Below are 15,217 nucleotides of genomic sequence, written 5' to 3' on the forward strand. Positions count from 1 at the left end.
TATATACGATTATACATTATATTAGCATGAACAGAATAGGTTGCTACTTTACAGAAAAAGGAACTGTCCAAGTATTTGCTAGGAAAGATCAAAAGAATCTGTGAGAAAACCTTGATTAGAGGAGCAACATCACAAAATATAAAATGTACAGTCGAAAAACAGAAATGGTTGAATTCTATAATAAAATAAAAAATAATAAATTTTTTGTGTAGAAATAAATTCATTTGTTTGACACAAACCTTTTACTTTTTAAGTAGTTACATGATTTTCCATCCTTGGTCAAGAGATTTTGATTTTAAATAACAGTAAATATTATTCCATTTGTGTACAAATTCATCTACCCAGTGAAAGGTTCTGAAGATCTAGCCTCTCTGAAATTGAGTAATTAAAAGAAATGTTAAAAAAAATAATCATTTCCCGCAAATTGATGAAGAACAAAGATTTTCAGAAAATGATGAATGGGAGAGAAAGAGGTGCCTGAATTTCCTTCAGACCTGTTACTAAGAATTTTCTGAGGAATAAAAAAGATCCCAATTATAAGGAAATAGTTGGTACGATGTTGGAAAACTTCAAGAAGCTTGGTTGTAGAATGAGTGTTAAAATTCACTCTTTGCACTCACACATCGACTACTTGGCAGAAAATCTCGGGCATTTTAGTGAAAAGCAAGGTGAATGGTTTCACCAAGATTTAAGGGAGATGGAAAAGCAGTACCAAGAAAAGAAGAATGAAACAGTGATGGCTAACTATTGCTAGATGTTACATAGAGATAGTATAGAAAAAGCAGAAGGAAGGAAGTCATCTAAGAAAAAGTTTGTAATTTAATGAATCTTTTTTGTTTCACTGTTTTCAAAATATTAAGACAATTTTTAATAACATTCATCAGTAACTTTTAATAAAAATATCTGTAAGAAAAATATCTCTATATATAATGATGTTTAAGGATACTAATTATTTTATCAATTAAAGTGCTCACAAAAATAATCCTCTTGTTAAATAAAATCCTGATGTGATGGGTAAAAATGAATATTATTTTTGGAATCAGCATTAAAACTAGATGTAAAACACCTGTTTTTAAAAAATCATCTGACAAAAAATTTCAAAATGCAGACTGGTGATACCTAAAGTTTTTAGGTCTCTTGGCAATTTTTATACATTCTAATAGAGTTAATGTTAATATTTTTCAAAATGTTGCTCTGTTTACTCTAGGAATATTCTTATTTCTTTTTCCATTAGTTGATTGCACATATTAATAATTCAATTCAATATAGTGAAATTTAAGTGATTCTAACTGAAAGGTTTGTGGAATGTTTAACAGTGGTGGAAAATCATTCTTATTTTTCTTAATAATTTTCAATAATATATTTTGAAAACTTCTTAAGATATCTTTTACGCTATCATAAGCCCCACCTCATGCAACATTACTGTATGACACTATGCTGTGAAAAAAGGCACAATAAATTGATAATAAATATCAATTGCCAAGAAAATATTCTATGTACCTAGCAAAAATGTAAAATAAATATTTTATTTTCTTAATTATGTACTCAATATGGATGTTCGATTTCATGCTAAACTATATTTACTAGGTATTTATATGATTGAACACTCTTTATGGGCAGTTTGTTGATATAAATATCAATTCTGGCAGGTACACTATCTTTGTATATTCTAAAAGTTATAAGGATAGTTTTGTCAATATTTAAGGATAACTAATATACGCATAACCATTCATGTATTTTGTTAAGTTTTTATTCATATTTAGTGTAGCTACTTACCAGTACTCACAACTAAAGTATCATCTGCATAGGGTATGCTACTAATCTCACTATCAGCTCAATTCAGTGTATCATTAATATATAGTAGAAAAAATAGGTACAAGTATAGTACTCTGGGATACACCAGTAATTAATTCAACTTCAGAGCTGTTAATATTTAATATTTTTGTTTGTTTGTTTTCTATTTGACAAGTAACTTTTAATTCGATCTAATGCCAAATCTACATAACTTTTGGAACAAAATTTTATGACTTACATTATCAAACATCTCAGACAAAGCTAAAAAGGTGGTAGCAGTTAATAAATGGTTCTCTAAGTTCAATTTTTCATAAATAAAATTATTAATATAACTTAGAGCATACTTTGTGTCCTTGTTTTTAACAGTCATATTATTTGTTGAAATAATCCTACGTTCATTGATAAAACTGAAAAATCTTTTATTTTAAAAGTCATTTTCTATGTTTTTGATATATTGGATATACAGATATCAGTCTATAGTTTGTGGTTAAAAATATTTCTCAAGATTTGAATATTGGTTTAACCTCTGCTACTTTTAAAGCGGAAAACTAAATAGATTTTTCTATACATAGATTGAAAATATGTTCAAGTAGTTATAAAGCTATTCAGTTTTTTTTAAATGTTTACATTTATATCAACTTTATTTTACATTTTTTGGATTATCTCATTTCGTAGGTTTCATAAAAATACTTCTATTGCTGTAATCTGGTAACTTTAGTTTTGCATCTTTTAGAATAGTTATTTTATTTGCTAAGGTTGATGCAAGATGTTTTAAAAATGTGTCAAAACTATCAGTTATTTCCTTAGGATTTTTTAATCTCCTATTCTTATCAATGATGTATTCAACTTTTCTTTTTGAATTAGTAGAAAGATTTCTGATTTGTTTTATTATTTATATAGTTTTATAAATTTCATCATTATTTGATGCTGTTTGAACTACTGTTTTTTCATGTCTAATTTTGGCCTTAGTAATTACTTTGTCTAATCCGTTACCTTATATTTTATACTCATCTTTCAGCACTAAACTATTTGGATTTTTTTCAATATATGTTACAAAAGCTCTTTAGTTTTACAAAAGGTGATTAAACCTGATATAATCCATTTATTTCTAAGTTTATTTTCCTTTCCTCTCATTCCAGTTGATAACAGTTACATTTTTTTTTTTTTTTTTTTTTTATCAAACTATTTGAAGCTCATTGGATAGTCAGTCAACTCAATCATTTCGTTTTATATTTCAACCAGTCACTATTTTCAGCATCTATAGCAGCATGATTTGTACTTCTATTTTTTGTTTCACATCATTCCTGTATGTGCAGTTTGGACACTTCACACAGGGTTGTTTACAGTCATTAGTTTTATGTTTGCCACTGCATTTTAGGCAGATTGATTAGTGCATTTTTTGTAGTATAACCAATTTGCGTACAATTTCCACAAGGTCTAGCTTTAAGATCATCAATTGCTCTACATCTTTGGTGTCCTACATAGATCATATTACTATTTTTTTTAATAATACTACAAGAATCTGCATGTAACTTTATGACTGCACATTTAGAATTGTTCAAGCTAGTATATAAGTGCATAACGGTGCACTTATGTTGTTAACAAAATTTCTATTGTTTATATCACTTTCTAGATCTTATAGCTCAAATTATTCTGTATTCCAATAATCTTCATTGTTGTTCTCCTCAGAAGTTGCATCCTAACCTCAATAAGACTTCCAACCTCATCATTTAACACATATACTGCTGATTAATATTTTTTACTTAACCGATTTGATATTTTACATAAAAAAAACAATAACTGCATTAATGTTAAAAACATAATTTATGAATGTTTCTGAAAAAAAAATTAATAGAACTTTCACAGAGTTTATGTGATATATATGTTTTATGCAAATCATTTCTTTAATTTTCTTTAAATATATTAATTTATAGAAAGGAAACTCACAAAAGTAGGACACTTATAATTATATAGAGATGTCTATTTCCTGTGCACATTCTCAACAAAGAATGAGATGTTACTTCTATAAAATTGTAACATTATTGAAATAACATCTGGGTCTATTGTGCTGTGGACATGTAAAAAATAGTAAGTAGAATATGTGCGTCCATATTTTGGTTTTTGTTATTTCTTTTAACAGATTAAAAAAAGTGCAGTCTGAAACTGATTTTTCTTCTCTAGAAATGGATATTTTTTCTCTGTCCTGTGTTTAATACTTATGTATTAAGGTTATTAATAGAATTATCTGGAAAGAATCTTTATGCTGTTATAACTATTACTGTAACGTGTGCATGTTCATTAATGTATGCATGTGGTTTATGTAACAGAATACTTATTCTACATTATTTTACAATTGAAGATATATGCATTTTTTGTTATTACACCATGAAAAGGTATGATTAAATTATCTGAAACACTGAGCATGTTCATGTGTGTTGGTACATACGTGTATGTATGCGTCAATGAATTTGAGTTTTGTTCTTTATTATAACTGGTTTATCAAATTAATTACTTGTAACAATCTTAAATGTGATTTATTAATTTAGCATATGCGCTTTTAGAAACTGCTTTTAATGCTGTTAATTACAAAAAATAATTATTTTTGTAGCCCTGCAGTTTCTGTTCGATCAACAAAAACCTTCACTTAACGGAATTGGTTTCAATCAAGCTCAAAGTTCAGAGTCTCAGAATCATCATCAGTTCACCACGTACTCGCACACCAATGAAATCAAGCCTGTTTTACAATATCCCATAAACATTCGACCTCATTACCATCATAACCAGAACCACAACCAATTTCATACAACATACCAGCCTCAATCACCATCAACACATACTAATGTTTACCATCACGTACCATCACATAATGTGCAGCGTCCTACAACTGTCTGGCACACTTTAAATTCCTTCAACAGACCACAGATTAGACCACCCTTCTCGATGACAGTATCTGCTGCAACACCCTTACCAGATATAGTAAGTCCACCGCGACCGGAATCGACCTCTTCATCGCATTCTGGATATAGGGGTAAAAGAGAATTGCTTTCATACTTCACATTCTCACTACGCACAGTATTGCACATTCTTTGACATTGGCACAGCACAGTTACACTGGATCGGTAAATTTATTACATTCACTTTGGTAGTGCAGTTAAAATATTTAACAATACTCTTTAAGCATTCTCTCTCTTTATTAAAAAAAGATTTTTCACATAAATTATGTGATTCAAGCAACATTATATAAATTTTATAAAATTTAGGTTTGATTTTTTTCATGATTTCAGTTCACTTTTCTATATGGTTACATTAAAAGGAAAATTCCTTTAATGAAATTAGCTGTGATAAAATCCCAATTCTCAAATCGATGTTGTTTTGCATCAATATATTATAAAGATGTTCTTGTAAAACTGAGGACAGGGCCTTCTGTGAAAACGTTTAATAGTCACTAATATTGCAGCAGTTAGTTTGTAAAAATCTTTGTTTGTACTGTTATAATGGCAGAAACCGTTGGAAGTCAGTTTTGTAGGGAACATTATAGAACTAAATAATTATTCATTGATGCTGAATATTTCAACTTATTTAAAAAAATATAATAGAAGATGTGAAGTGTGAAAATACAGTTAAGTAAAATTATTTTTATTTTTACTTCACGACTGTAACTGCATATCTGAAAGGGGAAACACTTGCCCTCAACGCTCCATTTTTTACATTTTATTCTCAGAAAAGTAAAATCTGATATAATACGATTTGCACAATAATTCTCAGAGGCCAAAGCACATAGGCATTGGCACTGCTCCTTCTCAAAATTAAAAAATCCTTGGTGCATAAAATGTTAGAAACTGTAATAAACTACTTATTTTTTAACAGTAATACTTTATGTCCTTGCTACACCTAGTAAAACTAATGATGTTAGTATCTCTAAATCAATTTATATATGTCAGCAAAATATATGTTAGGAAATCTGTATCCTTTTAATTTATTTTTCAATTGATGCAATTCTGTATTCCACTTGAGTCTGCATTAATCTTTTTAATCTCAAAATATTCACTACATCCTACATTATCTGATTTATGTACTCTAGTTTTTCTTTCCTTATATTTTATACTTCCTTATAGTTGTAAATTAACTAATAATCTTTGGATATCTTCTAATAAGTTTACAAGTTATATTTATTAAAAAAGAGACAATCTGGTTCAGAGTTTATATATGTATTTTTCCATTTACAGGGTCCGGCATATGAACCTGACGATTTTTGAGGGATAATAATTAAACTGTTTCGTACTATTAAAACATTTAATATATCAAATTAAAGATCAATTTTTGCAATTTATGGTGAATTACTTACATAGATTTTTTTTATTTGAATATTATGTCGTCCAAATGTTTTCTATTACTCCTCACACACTCACTTAACCTCATTCTAAAATTTGGCATTGCTCGCTCAATCATCACCTGTGGAACTGCTTCAATTTCCCGTTGAATGGCCTCCTTGAGTTCTGCAATTGACTGTGGTCGACTACAGAAGACTTTATGTTTGAGATACCCCCACAGAAAAAAATCACAAAGAACCAGATCAGGTGAACACGCTGCGCAAGGAATGTCGCCAAATTGGGAAATCAAACGTCCAGGAAACGTTTCTCGCAGAACATCCATCGCGATTCTCGCCGTATGGGCGGTGATAACATCCTGTTGAAACCAAATTTCATGTCCTTGAAGTCATTCAGTTTCGGTCGCAGAAATTCATTCAACATGTTTACGTATCGATGAGATGTTACTGTTACTCTGCGATTTAACTCCTCAAAAAAATATGGGTCAATTATGCCGAACTTTGAAACCGCACACCACACTGTAACATATTGACTGTGAAGTGGTTTTTCAAGAATTTGCCGTGGATTATGCGAAGCCCAATAACGGTAATTTTGTTTATTCACAAATCCTGACAGATGAAAATGCGCCTCGTCACTTTAAAGAATAATGACATCCTGGTGGACATTTTCGAGGATGACCTCGCAAGCTGCTTTGCGAGACGCCCATTCATTTGCATTAAGTTGCTGCACTAACATCATCTTATATGGATGGAATTTCAGGTCGGCATGAAGAATTCGTCGTACACTTCGATCAGAAATGGCTAGCGCAGCAGCATGTCTCGCTGCTGAACGTCGTGGAGACCGCGTAACAGCTAACCTTACAGCGTTAATATTTTCAGGCGTTCTCAGTCCGTTTTCGTCCTGTTGGTTTCATTTTTAAAGCAGACGATGTGTTCCTAAAATTCTTCACCCATAATGTCGTATTCCTACTAGGAACAGGCGCGTGTCGATTAAAATTGAAATGTCTGCGAAATAAACGCTGTGTTACAATAACCGAGTCATTATTTTTAAAATAGGCTTAAATCACAAACACTCGTTATTCACCCGACTACGACATACTGGCTACTGAAATAGCATGAATAGACCTTTCTTTCTTTCCTGTTTAGCCTCAGGTAACTACCGTTTAGATAATTCTTCAGAGGATGATATGTATGAGTGTAAATGAACTGAAGTCTTGTACATTCTCAGTTCGACCATTCCTGAGATGTGTGGTTAATTGAAACCCAACCACCAAAGAACACCGGTATCCACGATTTAGTTTTCCGTGTAAAAATAACTGGCTTTAGTAGGACTTGAACGCTGGAACTCTCGACTTCCAAATCAGCTGATTTGGGAAGACGCGTTCACCACTAGACCAACCCGGTGGGTAGCATGAATAGACATGTCGATGTACAACACTCCCGCCTTCTCATTGACAGTGGTGGCAACATAACAATTACTACAAAATAGTCAGATTTATATGCCGGACTCTGTATAATTATGTGATGTTTGTAAATAATTATTTAATATAGCCATATATTTATGAGATTAAGTTTAATTCTGCTTCTCAAACCACTGAAGCACTCAGAGTGCTGGTTGTGATGTCCAGGAGGACACAAGGTCTTTCTAAATTTTAAAATGTATTCTAATAAAAAAGAAAATTGCCCTGAATGATTCAAAAATACATTTATTATTGTAAGCTGTAATTAAATTTTGTTTGTAATATAATACAGATCATTTTTTTATGATTATATCATAACTTTCAGGTCATACAGAGATTTGCCTAGCCTTTCTACAAGGAAGGTCAATAGATCAAAGCAGCAGCCGTTCCAAATTTTAATGTTGTTAATTCTTTAGTTATGTTTCCTAGCCATTATATGTTGTTCAGTTCTGATTTACAATATATCCTGATGTGATAGCATAAGATGAAAGTCAACTGTACATGCACCATCACTTTCCAAACTAAGGACATGGCCATATAAGGACCATATGACTAAAGTAAAATAAAATAAACCTGACTAAAATAAAGTGCAGGAATGTGGCCCATACAGGTTTCCCACATGATGTCGGTAAAAAAAATCTGTTGTAAGCTTCTCAGTTCATTCTTACTGCAACATCATAGTAACCTTAATATACTGTTAAGGAGAAACTAAATAGAATATTCTCTTTGCTGATTGTAATAGTTAATAAAACAATGTATCAAGAAAATCTGTGAAGCAAGTTCATCAAAATTTGTCATTCTGTCAGGAAAACTGTTAAAAATTGACTAAATAGTAGGGTTACACAGATAATATTATTCAGAATTATCAACTAGACAGCAGATTAGAAAAAATCCCAAATGTATAATCTAGATTTAAAGCAGTTCAAAATTATAACAACACACTTTATAGATATTTAATTTATAATTTTACATATATGTATAGTTAGATATAGGTTGTTGTCTTTTGTTACAAAGAAGAATATAATTTTAATCACATTAGACCCATACATCAGGTTAAATATCATAAAAATTGTAGGCATGCCTTAGAATTTGGTACAAAAATAATAATTAAGTAATAATTAAGAATAAAATGTAATGACGCAGTTCTGAAATAAATGAAATGTTTACTACATGTATTCATATTGCTGATTTAATTCTTTTACAGTAAATTGTTAACTACATAAACATTAACTTTAAAAACTTACAATTAATAAGTCTAGCAAAACTTAATAATAAATACAATTGTAACTTTATAAATATAATAATATACCATTACCATTAAAACTTTTATTCATTCACATTAAAATTCTTTTGAGTATAAGACAGCTGTAATAAGTTTTAAGATTCCCAGTAAATTCTTTACTTTTTTATTGATTTATATTATCAGGCAGTTTATTAAAATAAAGTGAAGCCTTTTAATGGAGACTATTATCTGTTTGTTTCTTGTTCATTTAACTCAAATGTATTATTGTCAGCTCTTGTTTTTGGTCTTTCACTATGCTGAGATCATATCAATCTTTAACTGCCAGAAGTATCATTTTATAAAAATATAACCACATACAATTTATTTAGAATAATCGATGAACAAATGACTACACAAACCCATACATGTTATATTAAAATAAAGACGTGTTTTTGTATAATTAAAATGTAAAAACATTATTTATCAGAGATCAATCTCTAAATTTCTATCCTGTACAATAAATGAGGCTATTCATGAATTAAATACTGAATAGTTTGTCAATGGAGAGAAACATTAATAAATGATTTAAACAGATTGAATTTATATTCAAAGTGTAACTAAATTTATTGATACGCCCTCCCATGATAAATCATGAACAAGTACGACAGCAAAGAATTGTATACGCTGATTCTTCAGAATCAATGAACTTCAGAATGAAGTTTTCCTGGAAAAATGTTGTTGATTTTATAAATTACTTATGAGAAGAAAAAAATCGTAAATTTAGTTTTGGAAATATTCCCCTCTGAGTAGTTCAATTAAAATATTACATTATAAAATCTAAGCTCTTTTAGGAGTCTAGAATTCCATCAAATTTAAATCAAACTTGTAAAGCTTTTAATCTGCAGCCTTGTGTGTTATAAATTAGGTATGATTATCTGGGAAATAATATAAATATTAATTTTTGTGTTACATATAACCCGCCCCCCAATGATAACTTAATTTAATAAATTAACGATTTATCTTTTATAATTAATCATGAATCTGTAATGATTTGAGGGTAAACCCTTTATTTACTATTCCATTCCTAACTTTACTATTCCATAATAATTTATTCTGTTAATTTTGTTTTATGCCGAGAAAGTCCAGGTGACCAATTCTGAAAATACTACAATCAATTACTCTTTTTTTTGTCAACAAATGTAACTATTTAATTATATTAAATATTTGTTTTAAATAATAATATTTTGCTAGTAATTAATTTCCTGATTTTATATTTTCCTAGTAAATTAAAGTTTACTAAATTATTTATTTTATATTAAATCTTTTTCTCTATTTTTCAATCGCATACTTTCACAGTTCACACCTTATTGTCATATATCAGTAGAATTCACTGAAAATTGTGCACATTCCCGCATGCACATTGCACTGTTAGTTCAAAACTTTATATTTAGATATTTAGGTGTTTTTATCTGAAATACTTGGGCCATTCTACTTGAATACTAGAAGTACTACATTAATGATGGCTTTTATGGACTGAAAAAGTTTAAAATACATCAATTATTAATATTTGGCTGTTAATCTAACTGTAATTATAATGTTTAGCTAATAATAGAAGAATTAAGAAAAGTTATCTTTTCTTTATTTCTTTCTTTTAAAAGAACAGCACTGAATAATCGCAATGAGTCATTAGATCTTATCTATGAAAAACATAGTAGTGTGTAACTAAGTTACCGCAGTCACTGTGGCTTGTGTAATAATTTTAATACAGTCATTAATGAAGGTAGTGGTGAGAAAGCATAACTAACAATTACCATCTAACTGCATAAATATGGCAGAACTTGTATATGTCGCCATATTTTTGTTTTTGCTATGAAGCTTGTCAGTATAATACTGTGTCACTTTTAGTATTCTTGTAGTGCAGCTTTTAAGTATTATATTGTTATAATTCACCTTGTGACTAATTGAAACAAAAAAAATCTGCCAATTTACATAATTTAAGAATCTATTTTTAGGATTACTGTTATAATTTTTCATGTTATCTTTCAATTCATTACTATCTTTCAGTTTTGTTTCTTAAAACTAATTATTTATAATTTGCTCTGTTTTAGATTAGAGTACCAGTCTAAATCTGAAAAAATCATATTTATGTAAAGACTTAAAACTTCATTGCTACATTAAACTTTACAATTTTCTTTTTGTTAAATTAAACTTAATTAAACATAAGCTTTATGAATTCATAACAATCTTATTATGTCTTAAAGTTTATATGTACTGTAGTATTTATAAAGAATATCAAAAAAATTATCTTTTACTGTCAATTTCAATTTTCTTATACCTGTCATCTGCCCTTGAAGTTTTATATTTTTTAAGATTAATTATCATTTTTCATAAAAAAAAATTATAATTTACTTGACCTTTACTTGACTTAACTTCAAATTATAATTTACACAAAAATACATGTATACATTTTTCCTATTGAAATGGTGTGTTTCTTTCTTTTTTTAAATAAATCAGTGAAAACATAAATATGTTAAACCAAACTAAATGCAAACAGCAGGGTTGTTTTTTAGACTATAAAACTAAAATAAAATTCTCTTTTTATTATTACAATACTGATCTAGATTCTCCTCCTAGCCAGATGATCTTTGGTCTCTGCTAATCTGGGTAATTAGTTTTATTACATTTTACAATTTGCAATTTTAAAGTTAAGCATTACTGTAGCATATCTTTCACATTTTAGCATAACTAACACCAGAACAGATATATACTGATGACAGTTACGTATGCTTATTACTATATGATGAGCAATGAAATTATTATTACTATTATTTAAGTGTGACAAAACGAGCAACAAATAACTTTCAAACCAAACAATTTTTGCCTGAAGATTTTGTAATATTCATTTTTCATAGCAATCGTATATTTTTTAACAAAATGTAATTTGCTAGTAATATATGAATTGTTTTGTTAAAATATTTCCTTTTCAACATTATGGTCTATATTTACTCATTCTATTCAAGGATACTTGAAACAACTCATCTCTTAAATTTTATGGTCCCTGTATAAAATCTCATATAATGTGTGTGGTAACTATAAGAATTTTATAGTTACCATAATATGAAACTAACAATTTAGCCTTCTTTAATCTGTATTACATGTTTCAAGCTGCATATCAATCTGATAGCAGATGACTTACAGACCAGAGGTAGAACATCATTAGAAACTCACACATTAAAAGAAAGATTTGTTCATAAGATATACAACTAGCATCAGCATGTATTATCTTACGTGCTTCAAAATAATGCTTCAGAACTCCAATCACTATCATTCTAAACACTGTACACATTGTTGAAGCTTAGTATTTGTTGAATTTACAGTTATTTGTACACATAGTTTTCTAGTTTCATATATATTTATTGTGCATTTCTCCTAATATATACCTTTGGATCTGTAAGTTTCAAGATGTTTTATCTCTTTGTCGTCTTAACCTAAAATGGATTGATACCCATCCTAATACATGGATTAATAAATCTTAACTAAATTAATTTATTTTTATTTGCATGTGACTGGCATAATTATTTTCTTGATGGTTATTACTTATGTTGTATGAGAAAGGTCCTTTATCTTTACATTGATTTATTTCAATTAATTTAAATTTGGAAAATGGGTTTCAGGTTGTGGTGAACTCTATACAAGAAGTCATAGAATTGTTGGAGGACATAGTTCAAATTTTGGGACACATCCATGGCAGGCAAGTTATATGAATATTATTTAGATAATGTGTATTGTATTTTTTACTGTTACACGGTAGAACTGAAAAGTCCATTTGTCTTCAATTCTACTCAAAGTAGTAGTGGGACTTTGCATTAATTCCTCTGTCATATTCCAAACACATCCAAAAGTATTCTGATTTTAAAAGAATAGCAACCATTGCTTAAAGTGGTTTAACTGCCTGTTTTTTTTTCTCCTTTGTGTAGTCCTGGTTTACATGACATTTGTAAACCATCGTTGTGGTTTTTCTAAGCTTTGGCACACAATGTTATGCTGTTGCTTCTGTTCTGATATTAGAATTCTGAAGATGAACTTTGCAGCGATATAGTGCACATTCACATCACACATGAAAATTGCTTGGCAGCTTTCTTAACTCATCCTACCTGTTTTTAGATCAAATGGATGATTAAATAGTGATCCTCACTAACAGTTCTTTTTTTATAGTATTTTCCCACATTAGATTTTCATTTGTTGTACTGGTGTACAGTCTTCCTAAATTTTTCAAATAGTGTTCAAAGAAGCTGAAATATCTAAAGTGTTTTGGTACTTGGTTTCCTGAAGCTCATACAAAATTTTATTCACATATATCATATTTTATAATCATCATGAGTTCATAGAAAAGCTTTAATACTAAGTAAAAAGTTGTTGCACACAGTGACTTAAAACTTCCACAGCATAGTCATCTTAGTTCACTGACTCATGAGATATACAATCAGTGACTCCTCACAACCCACTGCTTCTTTTCAATCTTTCTGATTGATTGTTATGGGTCAAAAACCTTTTTATGCATCTAACTTATTTTGCTACTGTTGTACACAATTTTTATGACTTTCAAATTACAGAATATTTTTTTTTTTTTAATTAAAAAATGTTTATTGACAGCAGTAGGTTGGAGTCATAATCATCTTTAGTTTACGCTTTTTGTAATTAGGGTTGGCTCCAGATAAATTTTTTTTGTTGATGGTCTAGGTTCAGCATTTCATATTTATGCTGTCTATAATATATATATATATATATATATATATATGTGTGTGTGTGTGTGTGTGTGTGTGTGTGTGTGTGTGTGCACGTGCACTCTTTTTTTGTCCACATTTTTTATATAATATATATATATAGTTATATATATAGTTTTATATAATATATCATCAACATTGTATTCTTTTTTGCTAGAAGAAAAATGGGGTCTAGCCCAGCAACTGTAGTGGTAGAGTGGAAAGTAAGTTGGCTCCCAGTATGTGTGTGTGTGTATTTTATTAGTGTATGTATATATGCATAAATTGAGTCAATTGTGTCTTACAGACCTCATGTCTGGGAAAATATCCAGTTATATACACATTGATGAACCTGCATGTTCCACAACAAATCTGCTAGCCTTGCATACACAAATTCTTTAAACAAAAAAAAACAAAAATAGTAACTTATTGTGTGTACATGTCTAACTCAATATGCTAACAATTTATTGTTACAATAATAGCATATATTGTTAGCACATAACTATATTGTAATAGTTTTACCTACAAAAATAATTTTAGACTAACCACTAATTCCTTACTATAATATAATGTAACCTAACTTCTCTTTTAATGTCAAAGAGCCCAATGTACAAATTTTAATCTCATCAATGTTAAATTTACTTTATAGCCGAATTAATTAAATTATGTTTGCATCTGTTACTTTATTAAGTATATAAAGTATCCTTTCAATATCTTTGAAAAATTAATATTTTTCAAGGATATTAATTATTGTAATAATAACCTCAATTTCTTCTGTTTTATTATATATAAAACGTATTTTCCTCTTATATTGCCAGATGACACGCTATAAAAATTGCCATGGTCTTTTTTAACATCCTGTGTACTAAGATATTTTGAAAATATGTAAATATCTGTAGTAAAGAGATTCTTTAATTAGATGCAAATTGTGCTGTACAAGTGTTCTGTTTTAGGCAGCTATCATAAAATCTGGATTTTTGTCAAAGAAACTTTCATGTGGTGGTGCATTACTTAACAATAGATGGGTTGTAACTGCTGCTCACTGTGTTGCTACGTAAGTATTTTTTATCTATATTTTCTCCAACCCTTTGATTGATAAGTGTTGTAAGTGTGGACATCAATTTTAAAAATGATTATCGTTTTAGAATCAGTAGATTCAAAAATGTTCAAAAGTCAGTTCCTTTTCAAGAATGCTCTCAAAAACTTGTGTATATGGTTTGTTAGTTTTTTATTTTAAGGGTAGATGAAAATCTTTGAGAAATCTGGAAAGCATATGATCTCCAGGAACATAAGTTTTTTACTTACTAAAATCATCTCTTTGCTCTCTTACATCCCTTTGCTCTCTTATCTCAACATCTCATCCTGCAAAACTACCATCAGTATTACTTTGCAGGGAGTCTTAAGTGTACTTCTGATTTCATTGATATCAGAGAAGCTTCATCAATGTCATTGAAGGAGGAATCTACTTTCCCCCTTTGCAAGGGAACTGAGATGATTAGTGTCAGGTAGCTTACTTTTCCAACTTACTCTAACATCAAAACTATTTCAGAACTATTGTTGTGAAAGTATTCAGTGCATCCCAGGATTTTACTGAGGCCAGTGAGACACTCAACCAGGCTCTGAATTGTATGTCCCTTTGAAGTTTTTTATC

The 15,217-nt window shown here is 29.4% G+C and overlaps 1 protein-coding gene across 1 annotated transcript in view; it reads left to right on the forward strand.

Moving 5' to 3' along the window:
- Positions 1-15,217, forward strand: part of LOC142322622 (uncharacterized) — a 71,197-nt gene that overhangs the window by 46,258 nt on the left and 9,722 nt on the right. Inside the window, exons 3-4 of the mRNA XM_075361698.1 lie at positions 12,478-12,558; positions 14,524-14,620. Of these exons, the coding sequence (XP_075217813.1) occupies positions 12,478-12,558; positions 14,524-14,620 (178 nt within the window). The remainder of the gene's footprint in view (positions 1-12,477; positions 12,559-14,523; positions 14,621-15,217) is intronic.

This window comes from Lycorma delicatula, chromosome 4 (assembly GCF_047948215.1).
Source record: "Lycorma delicatula isolate Av1 chromosome 4, ASM4794821v1, whole genome shotgun sequence".
NCBI classification, from domain to species: Eukaryota; Metazoa; Arthropoda; class Insecta; order Hemiptera; family Fulgoridae; genus Lycorma; species Lycorma delicatula.